General features: G+C 39.8%; 1 protein-coding gene across 6 annotated transcripts in view; it reads right to left on the bottom strand.

The window, feature by feature from the left end:
* The window catches only part of LOC140199345 (sperm-associated antigen 16 protein), a 656,665-nt gene that overhangs the window by 590,755 nt on the left and 45,538 nt on the right, over positions 1–20,372 (bottom strand). For all 6 annotated transcript variants that reach the window (XM_072261235.1, XM_072261236.1, XM_072261237.1 and 3 more), the window contains 4 exons: positions 16,076–16,213; positions 15,850–15,957; positions 12,097–12,214; positions 10,457–10,526 (listed from right to left, as the gene is read on the bottom strand). In XM_072261235.1, the coding sequence (XP_072117336.1) occupies positions 10,457–10,526; positions 12,097–12,214; positions 15,850–15,957; positions 16,076–16,213 (434 nt within the window). The remainder of the gene's footprint in view (positions 1–10,456; positions 10,527–12,096; positions 12,215–15,849; positions 15,958–16,075; positions 16,214–20,372) is intronic.

The raw sequence follows: 20,372 nt of genomic DNA, 5'->3' as shown, positions 1-20,372 counted from the left end.
ATTCCAGATAATATTAACAGAAAGTAACTACATTTCTCAAAACTGTACTTCTGAAGTAATCATTAATGTATTTGAAACAGAATTGAGGGGGAGGTTTTGAATCAAACTGAAATACACATCACATATGCCACAAATTATGATTTGGATCTGTTATGTTGCTAAAGCAAAACCTTTAACTTAGAGGAAGTAAAATTTACATGATATCTAAATCAATGCCATTCCTGCTGACTCCCCAAATGGTCAAATTTTAACATTCTTACAACCAATCTTCTCATCTTCATACGGTCCATCACTGACTCTAACTATCTCCCTCAATAACATTAAATCCATTTAAGGAGAACACCACAAAATAATCTGCAGATGCTGTTGTCAAAGGAACATTCACAATGCGCTGGAGGAACTCAGCAGGTCAGTCAGCATCAGTTGAAAAGATTAGTCGATGTTTCGGGCCGAAACCCTTCGTCAGGAGAAAGGTAACGTCCAACTAATCTTTCAACTGATGCTGACTGACCTGCTGAGTTCCTCCAGCGCATTGTGAGTGTTCAGGAGAACAACAACGGTCCAATCTCCATTAGAACCTGAAAAATACCTCATGTTTACCACTTCTACCATTCTTCATGCAAGGGCTCCATTTCACTCTATCAGTTTCTCATATAACATAGATAGTCCCCAAGGCCTGATAGCATCTATCCCAGGTTTTTGAGAGAGACAAGAGAGGAGATTGCTGGGTTTTAGACAGAGATATTTGTATCCTCTTTAGCCACAGATGAGGTCCCAGCATGGCATTGACCGGTGGAGGTTATGCCTTACAAATCTGACTGAGTTATTTTGAGGAGTTGACGAACATGATTGATGAGGGTAGGGTAGTTTATGCACGCTTTAAAGGGGAGAAGAAAACTATAGCTATGAGGATCTCTGCAGTGTCTGGTGACCCTGTGATCTCTGTCTCGGACACCAATGTCAGATCATCTTCAAGAGGGTGAACCTTCACAAGGCAACAGGCCCCGATGGGGTACCTGGAAGAGCCCTGAAAACCTGTGCCAACCAACTGAGAGGTGTTCAAAGACATTATCAATCTCTCTTTGCTACAGTCAGAAGTTCCTACCTGCTTCAAAAGACAACAACCATACTGCTGCCCAAGAACAAAAGGGTGAGCTGCCGTAATGACTTTCATCCAGTAGCACTCAAATCTACTGTGATGACATGCTTTAAGAGGTTGGTTATGGCTAGAATTAATTCCTGTCTCAGCAAGAATCTGAATTTACTGCAATTTGCCTATCAGCACAAAAGATCTACAGCAGATGTGATTCCGTTGGCTCTTCATGCAGCCTTGGATCACCTGGATAATACTAATACTTATGTTAGGCTGCTGTTTAATGACTACAGCTTGGTGTTTAATATAATCATTTCTATAGGCCTGATCAAAAAGCTCCATAATCTGGGTCTCTGTACTTCCTTCTGCAACTAGATCCTAGACTTTCTCACTGGAAGAACACAGCCTGAACAGGTAAGAAATAACATCTCCACCTCACTGATAATCAACATTGGTGCATTTTAGGATGTGTGCTTAACCCATTGCTCTACTCCCTCTATACCCATGACTGTGTAGCTAGGCACAGCTCAAATGCCATCTATAAATTTGCTGGGGACACAACTATTGTTGGCAGAAGTTCAGATGGTGATGAAAATCCATACAGGAGTGGGATATATGAGCTGGTTAAGTGGTGTCACAGAAATAACCTTGCACTCAATGACAATTTGACCAAAGAAATGATTGTGGACTGCAGAAAGGGTAAAATGAGGGAACACACACCAGTCCTCATACAGCAATCAGAAGTAGAAAGCGAGCAATTTCAAAATCCTGCGTGTCGATACCTCTGAGGATTTATTCTGGGCACAACATATTGATGCTGCCACAAAGAAGGCATGGAAGTGGCTATATTTTCATTAGAAGTTTGAGGAGATTTGGTCACCAAATACACGTGCAATACAATTTATAAAAATTACCATGGAGAGCATTCTAACTGGCTGCATCACTGTCTGGTATGGGAAGGTAATTACACAGGATTGAATAAACTGCAGAAAGTTGTAAACTCAGTCAGCTCCATCTCTAAACCCTACCAGCCTCCCCAACATTCAGGATAATTTCAAGGAGCAATGCCTCAAAAAGGCAGCGTCCATCATTAAGGATCGCCATTGCCCAGGACATGCTTTCTTCACATTGCTACCATCAAAGAGGAGGTACAGGCGCCTGAAGGCACACAGTCAACAATTCAGAAAAAAGCTTCTTACCCTCTACCATCAGATTACTGAAGGTACATTCAATCCATGAACGCTACTTCACTATTGTTTTACAGTGCTTATATAGATAGATAGACTGGTCCAGAAGATTTAGTCAGATGTGATACATGGTGAGTTAATAAACTGGATCCAAAATTGGCTGAGTCATAGAAGACAGAGAGAAATGAGGAAAGGGTATTGTTTTCTGATGGAAGTTCTGTAGCCAGCAAGATCAGTATTGTGATCTCTGTCATTTATTAATGATTTGGGTGAACATGTATTTTGTCTGATTAGCAAGTTTGCAGATGGCATGAAAATTGTCAAAGTCGTGCAAGTGAGGAAAGTTGTCAAAAGATACAGTAGGAAACAGATCAGTTGGAGTTATGGGTGGAGATTTGGCAAATGGAAGTTAATCCAGACAAATCTGAAGTATTCACCTTGTGTATTGTGAACAGTTTTGGGCACCTCATCTTAGAAAAGATGTGCTGGTATTGGAGAGGGTCCAGAGGAGATTCACAAGGATGACTTTAGGAATGAAAGGGTTATCATACGAGGAACGTTTGATGGCTCTAGGTCTGTACTCACTGGAATTCAGAAGGATGAGGGGGGATCTCATTGAGACCTTTGAAATATTGAAAGGCCTAGACAGAGTAGATGTGGAAAGGATGTTTCCTATGTTGGGAGAGTCTAGGACAAGAAGGCACAGCCTCAGGATAGAGGGGCGCCCTTTCAAAACAGAGACATGGAGAAATTTCTTAAGCCAAAGGATGGTGAATTAGTGGAATTTGTTGCCACATGCAGCTATGGAGGCCAAGTCATTGGGTGTATTTAAGGCAGAGATTGATAGGTTCTTGATTGGACATGGCATCAAAGGTTATGGGGAGAAGGCCGGAAACTGGGGTTGAGGAGGAGAGAAAAAAGGATCAGCCATGATTGAATGTTGGGGCAGACTCAATGGGCCAGGTGGCCCAATTCTGCCCCTATGTCTTATCATATTGGCCATCATTTTCCTTACTTTACAGATTCCACCACTAATAACCTTTGTATTTCCACCATTAATTTTCCCTCACTGTATTATGTTTTATAGCTCTATCACAATTGTTATGGTAACTCTATCTGACATCCAGTGCTCCAAATGTGTCTTCCTTTTCTCTCAAAGAATAAACACCCTCCATCATAGTTGCGAGGATCTTTCACCATATTTACTTCATTCCTGAAACTTCAGCTTTTCTGCAATTACATCATGTAGGATTCCACCATAATTTCCTGATGTACAGTACTGTGCAAAAGTCTCAGGCACAAATATATATAGCTAGGGTGCCTAAGACTTTCGCACAGTACTGCATTTGTCAACGTTGAGCAGAGAGCAAGTTTGTATATCTCGCGGGAGAACAGGGTGATTGGAATGGTGAGGGTGGAACACCGTGGAAGGCATGTAGGACAGGTGGCAGAGAAGCGGTGCCAGGGCAAGGGATGACGTGGGTTCAGACACACCCAAGCTTGAGACACCAGGCAAGATCATTTGATTCCAATCAATTTGTTTATTTATCATTACAGAATGTCTCTCTGGGGCTCCCTCCCCTCTCCCTTCCCCTTTTCCCAAACATAATTCCCCTCTCCCTGCCCCTTCCCACTCTCAGTTCACAATAGAGATCCATATCAGAATCAGGTTTATCATTACTCACATATGTCACATGATTTTTTTGCAGCAGCAGTACTATAGAGCAATACATAAAATTACTACACCACTGTGCAAAACTCTTAGACTCCCTAGCTATATATATATATATATATATATGTGTTTGTGTGTGTGTGTGTGTGTGTGTGTGTGTGTGTGTGTGTGTGTGTGTGCGCGTGCCTAAGTCTACGTCCACACTAGACCGGATAATTTTGAAAACGCCAGTTTCGCGTAAAAACGATAGGTGTCCACACCAGGCGTTTTTGAAAATACCTCTGTCCATATTAAAAGGGGTATTTGGGCGAATCTCCTCCCACTGGGCATGTGCAGGACACACAGTAAACAAGCGAAGAGGAAACAGTATTCTTGGTGTGCGTTTGTCCAGTTACAGACTAGAAAAACTTAAAAGGAAATTGCCAAACGAAAGACTTGGTGCGCATTTGTCCAGCAACATTTCCTACAGCCATAGTCTCTTCACCGATAAAAGGGACGACAGCTACAACTAAATGCAATAAGGCTTGTTACTGGGCAAAAGTGAAATTTGCTGTTACCTCATTTGTTTGCCTTTACTTTTGCCATGTCTTTGTGTATTATTTTGCTGTATTTAACGTGTGTGATAAAACGAGTTACTGGGCAAAAGTGACAATTGCATCTATTGAATGTTTGCACAAGCAATACGTTAATAAAGCACCTTGTTAAATGTATAAAACATATCTGCATCAGTGTTATCTTGTATTTTCATACAATGTTACATTAGGATGTTAAACATCTATTGTCAGATATTGTTGTGGTGTTGGAGGTTGCGTTCAAGAAAACAATGAAGTGCTGCGCTGCCGCCACCATTTGTTCCGGTACGTCATGACAGCGTTTTTAAAATTAGCCGGTTACCCCGTACACACTACAACGGCCAACCGGCATTTTCAGATCTAAACACTCTGGAGAGTGTTTTAGAAAAGCTCCGTTTTCGGGGGAAGAAAATGCCATTTCAGTGTGGACGGAGGGTCAAAACGAAGAGAAAAAGCTTCAGTTATGGATTTATCCAGTCTCGTGTGGACGTAGCCCAAGACTTTTGCACAGTACTGTATATCTCTATCAGAATACAGATACTGTATCCTCCTTTGTCAGCATTGTCAGAGATAATTTACTACAAGATGATTGGGTACATTACACTATTTCCAACAAAACTCACTCCAATTTCTATGAAACTATCCCTCACAAATGTGAAATATACAACACTTGCATTCAACATCTTTCATTTAATATCTTCCATTCACATTATCCATGAGAAGCACTGATTTAGTTGCACTTTCAATTTACTGTCCTGTGTTCACTACTCACAGTGTGATCTATGGTCAAGCCACACTTAGATCCCCTTCAGTTCGCCTACCAGCCCCGACTAAGAGTTGAGGATGGCATCGTCTACCTGCTGAACCGTGTCTACGCCCACCTGGACAAGCCAGCGAGCACTGTGAGGGTCATGTTTTTTGACTTCTCCAGTGCGTTCAACACCATCCGCCCTGCTCTGCTGGGGGAGAAGCTGACAGCGATGCAGGTGGATGCTTCCCTGGTAACATGGATTCTTGATTACCTGACTGGCAGACCACAGTACGTGTGCTTGCAACACTGTGTGTCCAACAGAGTGATCAGCAGCACTGGGGCGCCACAGGGGACTGTCTTGTCTCCCTTTCTCTTCACCATTTACACCTCGAACTTCAACTACTGCACAGAGTCTTGTCATCTTCAGAAGTTTTCGGATGACTCTGCCATAGTTGGATGTATCAGCAAGGGAGTTGAGGTCGAGTACAGGGCTACTGCAAGAAACTTTGTCACGTGGTGTGAGCAGAATTATCTGCAGCTTAATGTGAAAAAGACTAAGGAGCTGGTGGTAGACCTAAGGAGAGCTAAGGTACCGGTGACACCTGTTTCCATCCAGGGGGTCAGTGTGGACATGGTGGAGGATTACAAATACCTGGGGATACGTATTGACAATAAACTGGACTGGTCAAAGAACACTGAGGCTGTCTACAAGAAGAGTCAGAGCCATTTCTATTTCCTGAGGAGACTGAGGTCCTTTAACATCTGCCGGACGATGCTGAGGATGTTCTACGAGTCTGTGGTGGCCAGTGCTATCATGTTTGCTGTTGTGTGCTGGGGCAGCAGGCTGAGGGTGGCAGACACCAACAGAATCAACAAACTTATTCGAAAGGCCAGTGATGTTGTGGGGATGGAACTGGACTCTCTCATGGTGGTGTCTGAAAAGAAGATGCTGTCTAAGTTGCATGCTATCTTGGTCAATGTCTCCCATCCACTACATAATGTACTGGGTGGGCACAGGAGTACATTCAGCCAGAGACTCATTCCTCCAAGATGTAGCACAGAGCGTCATAGGAAGTCATTCCTGCCTGTGGCCATCAAACTTTACAACTCCTCCCTTGGAGGGTCAGATACCCTGAGCCGATAGGCTGGTCCTGGACTTATTTCATAATTTACTGGTATAATTTACATATTACTATTTAACCATTTATTGTTCTATTACTATTTATTATTTATGGTACAACTGTAACGAAAACCAATTTCCCCCTGGGATCAATAAAGTATGACTATGACTATGACTCTGACTATCTCTTCAACACTGGAGAGGCCAAAGCCAGATTTGGGTGATATGACAAAACACTTCCATTTAGTTTATAAGCATGATTCAAAGCTTCGAGTTACCTACCACTTTAATTTTTTTGTTATTCCCCTTCTGCTGTCTCATTTCTTAGCCTCCTCCATTGTGCCAACAAATCTGAATGTAAGCACCTCATCTTTTAGCTAGGGCATTATAACTTTATGGACTCGGTGAGGTCACCATGATGTATTGTTGTATTTTTATCTCAGATTTCTAGTATTCCTTCCCAATTCCTTTTGGTAATCTTAGATGATTATTCTCCATTTTCACCTCAGCCGTGCTTCTGGTCCCTTACCCTATCACCCCTTTTGACATTTAATTTTTCCTAGTATTTCACGCCTTACTTATTCTCTCACCTCTCCACTGACCTATCTCTGCATCTTAAAAACTGTTTGTCGTCAACTCTATCTTGATGTAAATTCAATGTCCTGCCTTTTTTTTCTTTCTCACAAAATGTTACGAGACTTGCTTATTTTTAAAACATTGATTCTTATTCCTGATTCCCAGCATTTATAACATTGTATTTGTAACCAGGTGACTGTTGAGAATTACTTTTTTTTATATCGTTAAAGGTCACTAATGTATTAATGCCTGTGCCTTGAGGAAAAAAACAGTGATGTCATTATGCACGTGCAAAGTAGAAAGAAGAGTTACAATGTTCTGGAATGAACGTTAAGTGCTAGGTTGTGCTTTTCCCAGGCTTGGTGAGGAAAGGTCAATAATATTTAATAATATCAATGTAAATTTGTTTATACTTGTTTATAAATTTAGAATATTGGTAATTTGATATGTTTTAGAACATAGAAACAAAGAAACATAGAAAACCTACAGCACAATATGGTCCTTCGGCCCACAAAGCTGTGCCAAACATGTCCTTACCTTAGAAATTACCTAGGGTTACCCATAGCCCTCTATTTTTCTGAGCTCCATGTACCCTATCATATCTGCCTCCACCACCATCGCCGGAAGCCCATTCCACACACTCACCACTCTCTGCATAAAAAACTTACCCCTCGCATCTCCTCTGTACCTGCTTCCAAGCACCTTAAAACTGTGCCCTCTCATGCTAGCCATTTCAGTCCTTGGAAAAAGCCTCTGACGAGCCACACGATCAATGGCTCTCATCATCTTATACACCTCTGTCAGGTCACCTCTCATCCTCCATCGCTCCAAGGAAAAAAGGCCAAGTACACTCAACCTATTCTTATAGAATAGTACAGCACAGTACAGGCCCTTCAGCCCACAATGTTGTGCCGACCCTCAAACCCTGCCTCCCATATAACCCCCCGCCTTAAATTCCTCCATATACCTGTCTAGCAGTCTCTTAAACTTCACTAGTGTATCTGCCTCCACCACTGACTCAGGCAGTGCATTCCACACACCAACCACTCTCTGAGTAACAAGCTTCCTCTAATATCTCCCTTGAATTTCTCACCCCTTACCTTAAAGCCATGTCCTCTTGTATTGAGCAGTGGTGCCCTGGGGAAGAGACGCTGGCTATCCACTCTATCTATTCCTCTTAATATCTTGTACACCTCTATCATGTCTCCTCTCATCCTCCTTCTCTCCAAAGAGTAAAACCCTAGCTCCCTTAATCTCTGATCATAATCCATACTCTCTAAACCAGGCAGCATTCTGGTAAATCTCCTCTGTACCCTTTCCAATGTTGCCACATCCTTCCTATAGTGAGGCGACCAGAACTGGACACAGTACTCCAAGTGTGGCCTAACCAGTGTTTTACAGAGCTGCATCATTACTTCACAACTCTTAAACCCTATCCCTCCACTTATGAAAGTTAACACCTCAAAAGCTTTCTTAACTACCCTATCTAGCTGTGAGGCAACTTTCAGGAATCTGTGGACATGTACCCCCAGATCCCTCTGCTCCTCCACACTACCAAGTATCCTGCCATTTACTTTGTACTCTGCCTTAGAGTTTGTCCTTCCAAAGTGTACCACCTCACACTTCTCCGGGTTGAACTCCATCTGCCACTTCCCAGCCCACTTTTGCATCCTATCAATGTCTCTCTGCAATCTTCGACAATCCTCTACACTATCTACAACACCACCAACCAATTCTCATTAGGCATGCTCCTCATTCCAGGCAACATCCTTGTAAATCTCCTCTGCACCCTTTCTATAGTTTCCACAACCTTCCTGTAGTGAGGTGACCAGAACTGAGCACAATACTCCAAGTGGGGTCTGACCAGGGTCCTAAATAGCTGTAACATTACCTCTCAGCTCTTAAACTCAATCCCATGGTTGATGAAGGCCAATGCACCATATGCCTTCTTAACCACGGAGTCAACTTGCGTAGCAGCTTTGAGTGTGCTATGGACTTGGACCCCAAGATCCCTCTGATCCTCCACACGGTCAAGAGTCTTACCATTAATACTATATTCTGCCATCGTATTTGACCTACCAAAATGAACCACCTTATGCTTATCTGGGTTAAGCTCCATCTGCCACTTCTAGCCAAGTTTTGCATCCAATCGATGTCCCGCTGTAACCTCTGACAGCCCTTCACACTATCCACAACACCTCCAACCTTTGTGTCATCAGCAAATTTACTAACCCATCCCTCCACTTCTTTATCCAGGTCACTTATAAAAATCATGAAGAGCAGGGTTCCCAGAACAGATTACTGAGGCACACCACTGGTGACCAATCTCCATGCAGAATATGACCAGTCTACGACCAGCCTACAACCAGTCATTCCCCTCTGTGGGCAATCTAATATCCTTGGATCGCATGTCTCCTTATTTTCTCAAAAAGCCTTGCATGAGGTACCTTATCAAATGCCTTGCTGAAATCCATATACACTACATCTACCTTCATCAATGTGTTCAGTCACTTCCTGAAAGAATTCAATCAGGCTCATAAGGCATAACCAACCTTTGACAAAGCCATGCTGACTATTCCTAATCATATTATGTCTCTCCAAATGTTCATAAATCCTGCGTCTCAGGATCTTTTCCATCAACTTACCAACCACTGAAATAAGATTCACTGGTCTATAATTTCCTGGGCTATCTCTACTCCCTTTCTTGAATAAGGGAACAACATCTGCAACCCTCTAATCCTCTGAAACCTCTCCCGTCCCCAGTGATGATGCAAAGATTGTTGCCAGAGGCTCTGCAGTCTCCTCCTTCCCTCCCACAGGATTTTAAAATTTGTTGAATTTTAAAAGCTTCCCAATTATCCAACTTCCCACTCACTTTTGCTACCGTATATGCCTTTTCCTTGGCTTTTATGCAGCCCTTAACTTCCTTTCTCAGCCACAGTTGCCTACCCCTACCACTTGAGAACTTCTACCTTTGTGGGATATATCTATCCTGTGCCTTGTGAACTATTCCCAGAAACTTCAACCATCTCTGCTCTGCCATCATCTACGCCAGTATCCTCCTCTAAGCCATCTGGGCAAGATCCTCTCTCATGCTTCTATAGTTCCCTTTATTCCATTGTGATACTGTTATTTTGTAAACAAATATATAACTTATTTTGCATAGCAAATAAACAAAAGGAATGCATGAGTTAAATGAATTAATATTTTGAAACAGCAAAAATACTAAATCTTACACTACATATTGTTTGGCTCATGATGCATCAACTGTAAATTGTAATCATGGATTTCAGTATTGTCCTGAAGAAAAATCACTATGAAGAACTGAAGTTATTGTCCCCTGCCTATCAAAGATATTATCAGTATGACTTTAATATTAAATACCTGATCACAACACAATTTCTCCTGAAAAGATCTGGAAGTGCGCATAAAAAACATGCAGTTATACAAAAGTGCTCACTACATTTTAACCACTGAATTAGTACCTGAGATAACAGCAGCTGGCAAATCCCATGCACACTCCATGCTACGTATCGTGGCTTGTAAATTTGATACCTGGTAATAAATATTTAAATTTAATTAAAATAAAATGTTATATCCTGTAAGGTTTGAAGGTTTACAGTTCCTTCAAACTTATTGACAGTATATTCATAGGCCACCATTGATAATGCTTTATTGACAATATGAAGTTTAAAACAATTATAACCAAAGTGATGATCTTAAGCATCTCCCATGCTGAGAACACAAATACAAAAAACAAGATGTTGGAGGACCTCAGGAGGTTAGACAGCGTCTGCAAAGAGAAATGGACAGGTGATGATTCCGGTTGAGACTCTTCATCTGTAAAAATAAAAATTCATACTTCAGATTGAATCTGAAAGATTAAGTTTTTATGATCTTCAAACATAATACTCTATATGCTTAGACAGATGTCAGACATTAATAATCACGTTATTACACAGATGTGTTACTTATCTAGACTATCTGCTATTTATAGACTATCAACTATCTATGTGACCAAAATGAGATTTACACACACTAAGCTCCATCTACCACATCTGTGGCAGTGGTGCTGGCTGCTCCCTTAAATAGTCTACACAGATTAAGCTTCTTGAACCTATCAATGCAATTCATTGCATCACCAAATGTATCATTATCTTAAATTATACAACCCACTATTTCTTCATCCAAGTCATTGCTACCCACAGTATTGAATCCTGAGGACAAGTTACAATCTTCCTTTTGGAATTAATTTCTATTATCTCCAATTTTGATCTCCTATGAGTGATACAATGGTGCAGCAGCTACTGCTGTTGCCTCACATCTCAAAAGACCTGGTTTCCAGTCCTGATCTCTGAACTGTCTGTTTACAGTTTGTGCACTTTCTCTTTGCAAATGCATGTGTTTTCTCCAGGCAATCCAGTTTTCTCCCTCATCTAAAAGATGTGGTGGCCAGTAAATTAACAACTGACAAACTGGTTTGCAGGACAATTAGGGGTGGGGGAGAGTTGATAGGCATCTGACAAGATTTTGGGAAACTAAGAGGAGTGGTCTGATGGGAATGATCTGCTTGAATTTAGCATGCACTATATAATTGAATGGGCACCTTCTGTACTGTGATACTATGTTGCCTGTGTTCAGCCTGAAGCAATAAAATTTCATAGAATCTGGAGTTAATGATGACAAAAACTTAGGCTTCGCTCTTCCCAGTATACCCTACCACATTGGCACTCTAAGGTATACCTTATTGAAGAGACAGGATATAATCAGACTTGAACCAATACCTGTCCTAATTACAGTACATGAGGTTACTTAATTTATGCCCAAGTCATTCTTTGCATTTAAGACCAGAAACCCACACAGCTCTTCTAAATACACTATGTCACTGGAAATTATTTTCTAAATTGAACTAATGTGAAATTTGATATCAATGTTTCAGTATGTTTCATTTATGTAGATTCTAATATGATTGCAACAATAAAATGATTTTCTTTAAATTTTCATTGGGATATTTTGTGAGTATAAATGTGTTACAAGAATAGTAAACTTTTAAATCATGTGTACATATATTAGAGCTTAACCTCCTTCGTTCACATTATCAGGCCAGGTCCTGTGAAGAAATTACCTGCACAAGAGCCCTGTCTTTTTCCAAGCTTGTCAGCATTTTGTTTTTCAATGCAGTGTTATATTTCTCTGTAATCTTCCTTAGGGTAGGTTCAAATGTAGCATAGTGCTTCTTAAGCCTGAAAGATCACAAGCAAATCAAGATCACAAAATGCTTTTAAGCTCCCCTGAAAGTTCCACAAGTAAACTTCCAGAAATGCCCAGAGGAGTCCAATGATCAAATTTCCACATGCCTGATGAACTCTGAGAAAACAACAAAGGCCAAATGTTAGGGATATTTCAAGACAGTTCATCACTATGCAACAATGGCCAAGATTTTCCTGAGAAATGTCAACAGAATTAAAGAAAGGGTCATAGTTTCTTATGCATGATATCAGTTAGCTTGGGATTTCATTGCATATATAAACATGCAGGCTACATTCACTTTGACAGCACTCTGTTGCTGTGCTCTAATGGAGTCCGGTAAATATAAAGTTCTTGTAATTCCTCAACACTTTCAGTGGGGAACCTGACCATAGGACATGTATTGAGATTGATCTAATGAAGGAAACCTGGTCCCATTGAAAACAATGGAGAGGGATTTCTGTGTGGGACCAAGATATACGTGATATTAAAGTATTTGAATTAATTGCGGTTAAATTTTATTAAGTCAGTTTTTTATTTCACTAAAAATGTTTGATTAATTGTTCATGGTCTGAATATCTTTGAACATTTCAAACTATTAAAAACATTGTGTTTTCACAACTGGCTTAACTAGACATCACGGTTTCAACCGTTCTCAGAGTTATTTTCCAGTTTTTTGTGTATGATGCTTGGATTGCTTGGTGAAAAGTCTTGTACAGTGCAAATTTAGCTGATAAGATTGGAACTGGTTTTTGTCACTACTTGGAGAGGTGGCAAAGGCAAGTACTGAATTACTACTCTCTAAAGACAGCACATTCTGATCCAAGGCATAGCAGTTACTTGCAATAAAATTAGCAAGATCAGATACTGAAATCACATACTATAACTTATCAAGGATGTATGAACATTTTGATAATCACATTAATATCCATCTTACATACACTAACTACAAATCAAAAGCATAGCCAAGGACACTCACAGGGCCCCAGCTATGCTTGCCTTTTTATCCTTCCAAATTTACTCTGGCAATCCTCCCCAACTCTTTCTCTGCTGTATCAAAAACTGCATTGGTCTCACCTCCTGCACTTGTGTGGAACTTGTCCATCTTATCTCCTTCACAATAAGCTTTCGCTCCATCCTCAATGTCACTTGGACCATTTGACATCTCTCCCCCTCTCCTGGACCTTAGTCTCCAGTGCAGAAGACAACTATTCACTGACATTTACTCCAAATCCACAGACTCCCACAGCTACCTTGACTAAAACTCCTCCTACCTGGTGCCTTGTAAGGATACCATTTCTTACTCTCACTTTCTCAGTCTAGGCCCTAACTGTTCTCAAAATGGAGCTTTCCATTCTGGGGCATTTCAGGAAATGTGACTTTGGCCTCTGCTATAGTTGATAAGCACATTTAATCTATTTCCCAAATTTCTCCTCTTACCTGCTCCTGCTTCCCAGATAGAACTGAGACAGAGTTCCCTTAATCATCACCCTTTACCTTTTAGCATCTGCATCCAGCACACCGTCTTCAGTTACTTCCACTAGCAGTCATATCTTACATCTTCCTCTTCCCATCCATTTCTGCATGGACTATTCTCACCAGGACTCCTGGTTTGCTCATCCCTACCTACCATTCCTCCCTGTCCTTTATTTTAACCTGCAACCATAAGAGATGCTATACTTGTCCTACATGTCCTCTCTCACCACCATCCAGGGAACTAAACAGCCTACTCAGGCCAGACAAAGGTTTACATGCATCAGCTCCACACTGTCTCTTGCATTTGCTGCTTTTGCTTCAGCAAGAGCAAACATAGACTTGATAATCATTTTGCAGGACACTGGCACTCTATGCATGAATTCCTGGTTGGAAACCATATCACCCTTCCCTCACTATTCTCACACTGAATTGTCCTCTGCCTTTCCACTGCCAGGGTGAGGACAAATGCAAATTAGAAGAACAGCTCATATCCACCTGAGTAGTCTGCAACTCAACAATATTATAAAATTGGAGATAATGAGGTGGCAATGGGCCATTCAGGTTATGAAAGTCTCCCATACAGAATGCACAAATCATTACCCAAAGAATCTGAGATATATAATAACATCCTCTTTTATGTGTAAAGAAGTAAATATATTAGCACAGCCTTTTTTCCCCAAATTGCATTTCTTGCCGCATGTTCTGATGTCAGAGCTTCAACATTGCAAAAAGCTGAGATATGTCCTTTTTTTTTCAGGAATACAAGCCCATGTAAAGTAGGGATCATATGTATTCGCTATATTTTTGCTCAGAATATATTACATCAAAATTTTTATTTAAATTGTACATCAGTGGTCTTGAATTTTATGATGCAGGCTCCTTAAATATTATTAATGTATTTCCTTCGAAAAACAGTTAAATGAGAGGGGAAAAATTTATCCGGGTTTCAGGGAGGTAGGGGGTCAGGTAAAAATATATAGGGAGGGAGCAATAGTGATGCAAGGATTATTCCTAAACAGCAAAATATGGCAACATTTGGCGAAAGAATAATATTGTTAATATTCTGGTTTAAAATGGTACTGGTGAAGCCCAATGACTACTTACTGGTGGCAAATGAAAAAAAGAATACAACTAAATACTTTATTAATAACATTTTTTCTTGTAAAATTTATGGTAAACGATCACCGCAGGATCGTGGCAAGCAAAGGCAAGGCTGAGTCAAGGGTTGAAGCATGCAGGTACAAGACACAATTGAGGTGAGGTTGAGGCCTATTCAAGGCAAAGTTGGGGTGGGCAGAGAGAAGCGAAGTTGGAGCAGAGGAGAGAAAGATTCAAGGCCATTCAGGTTATGAGGTTTGATCGATTTAAGCGCCAGGCTAATTTGGAAAGTTCAGGTATGGGCTGAAATGTGGCAGCAGTATCCAAACCCAGAGCATATAAGTGTGAGGAATGAACCAATACTTGGTTGATTTAAACACCAGGCCAGATGGAATGAAAAGGCAGGGTGTCCAGACTAGAGGCAGGGGTCCGCAGGTGCTGTTCGCTGTTCTGCAACAATTACTTGGCTCTGCGCTGTACTGAGGCTGAGACTGTGGCCTGCTTTGGCTGCTCTGGACTTCGTGTCTGAGGGCTCACTTTGTTCTGAATACTATTTGCTTACTTCTATTGTTTGCACAAATTTTTTGTTCCTTTCTCTCTGCGCATTGAGGTTTGACAGCCTTTTTTACAGGTTCTTTTGGGTTTCTTTGTTTTGTGGCTGCCCATAAGGAGACAAATCTCAAGATTGTATAATGTAAACATACTCTGATTATAAATGTGCTTTGAACCTTAAACTTGGTTTGAAGGTTTTTTTTGTCTCTCAGGAGACCCCAACAGCAAGAGCAAGGAAGTGTAGAAGGAGCTACCATGAATAAACTTACATTAAACTTTCACTAATGTAAAGCACATGAAGATATTAATTCAGCATTAAAGATAGCAAATTCTGCCAGTTTGTTCCTCTCAAATGGTTTGTACTCTTCGAACAGAATTAAAAGTCTAGTTTCTCTTTTTTTCCCCCAAAAGTATCTATTTAATATTTTTGTAATCAGTTATGATTATAATATGGTTCTGAATTCTAAAAACTACATTAGATCTCAGACTAGGCAATTTTCATTACCTTTTAATATCATTAATGAGTCTGTTTTTCTCCTGTGCTACACGTTTATGATGCATCCTATGAAAATCGCGTTCTTTCCTTAGTTTTACTAATGCTTCACTGGCAGTGCTGTGGATAAAAGAGGCATGTTTTCATTATTGGTTAATATACATGTTTATTTTATATACAAATTCCACCTTAAGTAATTTATGTATATTCAAATGTTATTAAATTATTTACCACATACTTGGTTGCTTTCCTGCAGTTCTCCAGATCCTTCTTCACATTTTTTAGCTCACTCTCTAGCAGCTGGTTGTGAGTGTACACATCAGGAACAAATCCAACATCCTGCCATTTCAATGAGCCTCTTTGCACCATTTCATACCTAACATGACAGAATATACATAAAATGTATGGTCTGGAACAGAAATTTTACTGGTTTACATTTCACAAATAATTATTAAATTATGGAAAAAGTTACATATTGGCATCACCTTGAGGTAAATCAAAAGAACAGTATGTTGAGAACAATTAAGAATGAGAGTGGTGATATTAAAGGACAATCTTAAGTGTGTTTAAATAAATAGAATCAATTTATCTATAAAATGTTAAAAATAGGTGAAGTGCGGTAAATGTAAACTTGTTTAAAATCAAACAATAAATGAATGTTAACACACAAGATTGTATGTATGAGGGGTATGCAGTAAGTTAAAGCAGTACATGAGGAACGTAGTATTTGATTCATTTCCAAAACATTTGTTAAAGAACCCAAAGCTAATACAATTTTAGATTTAATTCTAATCACTGAGAAGGGAATGCTAAGCAAAGCTTTATTATGGGATTTAGGAATGTAGTGAGCACTTCGGACTTTCAGGCTAGAAAACAAAAAAGAATGCAATAAAATGACTACATTGAAAGTGTTAAATTTCTACATGGTAGTATCAAAATATAAATATTATTAGAACAAAGTGTGGTAGGCAAACATCAAAAGATGCAAGCCCTTAAATATTGCCAAGGACAGACAAATTTGATGTGATTAGATAGTTGTAAGACATATGTTTCTAATATTTAGTAGAAATGCAGAATAGAAAATGCCTGGAGATAGGGACAGCAATGTCAAGAAACTGATCAAAGTTGCAAATCAGAATGAGCAAAACACAACTTCAATTACAAAGCAGTTAATTCTATGGAGGAGTCTCTTGAAGCTATTTTTCATTATACTGAAGCCAAATACATGACTGATGATCCTCTAAGCCTTACCTCTATGTCTGGAAAAAGGATGTAAAGTATTGGGTAATAAAAGCGAGTAACTTTACAAGGAAGAATTAGAAAAGATTAAATAAACTAAATGTCACAATTTTGAAGTTTGTGAAGAATAGAGAGACTCTTTTGTTGTACTTATTTCTTGAAGGAGACAGGACAAGATGAGCTGCTTATGGGATTTTATTAATAGAATCAAGGAAATTATACAAAATTATTTGCTAAGTACTGATTAAGACCACTGGAAATTCTGCCTGTATCATGCCTTTGGAAGACTGTCAGTATCTTAGGAATACAGGGAAAAAGAAACACTAAAATAGGACCAGGAATAAAGAACTATATTAACAGTGAAACCTGAGAAGTTGAGAGTGCTCTCCTTGCAGCTGAAGTTCATTGGAAATTTTACTGACCTGTTAAAGATCATTTATGATTCTGACAGAGTAAATGGGAGAAGGGTCAGTATATGTGCAACATATTTGAGATAGTTCACATAAGAACGAGAGGCAAGAAGAGGAATTTAGCCACCTCCACTCCTCTCATCACCAAGCTGTAGTGATCTGGACGAGTGTGATGGAAGCAGATCAATACATAGGGAAAAATAAGTCAAAGGAAATATGAGTGAAATCAGCAATTTAAGCACAAGGGTTCATACTTAAAAAATTGCCTCACTGAAACAGTGGCTAAATGCATGGAACAGATTGTCAGCAAGCTTGTGGAATAAGGTACATTTATAAGTTCTTTGAATAACATAGCCAGCCCTTCTACTTACTTTCCTGATCAAGCCACTCTGAATTATTTTGTTATCTAAACTGTTCTTCGAGTAAGGTTTTTGTTAAATCTATTATATCATATTCACAATAATAATTTGTTTCTTAAACGTGGATTTTATTCACAGTAAGTTATACATTTTACTTGATCTTATGATAGTAGAGAGAGACTTTAGCTTTGTTTTCCTAATGGTAGTTTGATGAGTGCGGGGGATCTTGTTTTTAAACTTTGAATGGCCTCACTTTAATGTCAAGCTCATGCCCCCTGGTTTGAACTCCATCAGAGAGAAGTTGCTCTCTATCACACTAATGTTTCAATTAGATCATGCATTGACCTTCTAGACAAAAACTTAATCAAAGTTCAAAGAGAATTTATCAAAGTATATATAGTCACTATATACAACACTGAGATTCAATTTCTTGCAGTCATGCTCAATAAATCTAATAAGCATAATAGAATCAATAAAAGACCACATCAACAGGGTGGACAACCAGCGTGCAAAATACAACGAGAAAGGAAACAAAGAAGAAATAATAAATAAATAAATAAATAAACAAACAGACAAACAAACAAACAATAAGTATTGAGAACATGAGATGAAGGATCCTTGAAAGTGAGTCCGTAGTTTGTGGGAACATTTCAATGATGGAGCAAATGAAGTTGAGTGAAGTTATTCACTTTCATTCAAGAGGCCGATGGTTTAGGGGTAATAATTGTTCCTGAACCTGGAGGTGTGAGTCCTGAAAATCCCGTACCTTCTTCCTCTTGGCAACAAGAAAGAGAGAGCATAACCTGGGTGATGGTGGTCCCTGGTGATGATGTTGCTTTCCTGCAACAATGCTGTTTATATGTGCACAATGTGTTGGCACGTGGCCAAGTGGTTAAGGCATTTGTCTAGTGATTTGAAGGTCCCTAGTTCGAGCCTTGGCTGAGGCAGCATGTTTGTCCTTGAGCAAGGCACTTAACCACACATTGCTTTGTGATGACACCGGTGCCAAGCTGTATGGGTCCTAATGCCCTTCCCTTGGACAACATCGGTGGCATGGAGAAGGGAGACTTACAGCATGGGCAACTGCTGTTCTTCCATACAACCTTGCCCAGGCCTGCACCCTGGAAACTTTCCAAGATGCAAATCCATGGTCTCATGAGACTAACGGATGCCTATAGAATGGTGGGGAGGGCTTTACCTGTGATGGACTGGGCCATATCCATTACTTTCTGCTGGATTTCCCATTCAAGGGCAATACTGTTTCCATACCAAGATATGATGCAGACAGTCAAAATACTCTCCACCACTCAGCTATAGAAGTTTGCCAAAGTTTTAGATGTCATGCCAAATCTTTGCAAACTTCTAAGGAAGTAGAGAGGCTGCATACCTGTGTTTTAATTGTACTTACATGCTAGGCCCAGGACAGATCCTCTGAAATCATAACACAGAGGAATATGAAGTTGCTGACCCTCTGCACCTCAGATACCCCAATGAGTTCTTCCAGTTTCCTCCTTCTGAAGTCAATGCCTTGCTGACCTTGAGTAAGAGTGAATTGTGGCACCACTCAGATTTTCAATCTCCTTCCTAGATGCTGACTTGTCACCATTTTTGATTCAGGCTATGACAGTGGTGCCATCAGAAAACTTAAATATGGCATTGGAGCTGTGCTCCAGACTAAGTGAATGGTCCTCATTACAACTTTTTGAGTCCAAATCATTCCAAGTTAACGTATGGAGAAGCATGTATGGCCCTTTACAATCTAGCATGAAGGAAGAAAAATTGCAGAGTTTGAAACAGTGCAGATAAGCAAGACAAATTAAATAAATCCTTCATAGTGTTGATGGACAAGATGGTCTAAATATTAGCTCCTGCACATTAAGATGCATATTCTCTATCAAAGTAGATCTGTTTCTACTACCCTATTATTCAGTACATTTCTGATTTCCATTATATCTTAAAAATGAACATTTCACCTCTTTTTGTTGCTAATTATCACAGATGTGGTTTCTCACTTCACACTCTTCCATCAGAACCCCCTCTCTTAGTCTATCACAGCCCCTAATAATTCAAATGTCCTGATAAAAGATCATCTTGTCTCTGCATGGACCAGGAATCCTTCACTCTTGGTCCCTTTCAGTGAATCTCCTTTATTGGAGGCCAAATTCAAATCTCAATGTTCATCTATCATTCAATTAACTCTTAGCAGATCTGGATCTTAACTCCACTTATCATAATTCAACATCCATAACAACCTTAAAAGTACAAATACTGTATATCAGTCTCAGTTTGAAATTCTCCATTGATTCCTTCCAAGCTCAGCTGCAGGTTTTGGAAGAGAGTACTCCAAATTTTCTGAAAAACACATTCCTGACATCTTCCTTGAATGGCCTAGCTCTAGTTTCAATTTAATGCTGAGATTTAAACTGTATTCTAGTCAGTGATTTATACAAGTTAAACCTAACTTCCTTACTTTTGCTACTTTATGTCCCTATTTATAAAGCAAAGAAGCAAAACATCTTTAGCAGCT

The sequence above is a fragment of the Mobula birostris genome, chromosome 6 (assembly GCF_030028105.1).
Source record: "Mobula birostris isolate sMobBir1 chromosome 6, sMobBir1.hap1, whole genome shotgun sequence".
Taxonomy (NCBI): domain Eukaryota; kingdom Metazoa; phylum Chordata; class Chondrichthyes; order Myliobatiformes; family Myliobatidae; genus Mobula; species Mobula birostris.
This window is presented reverse-complemented; position numbering and strand designations above follow the sequence as displayed.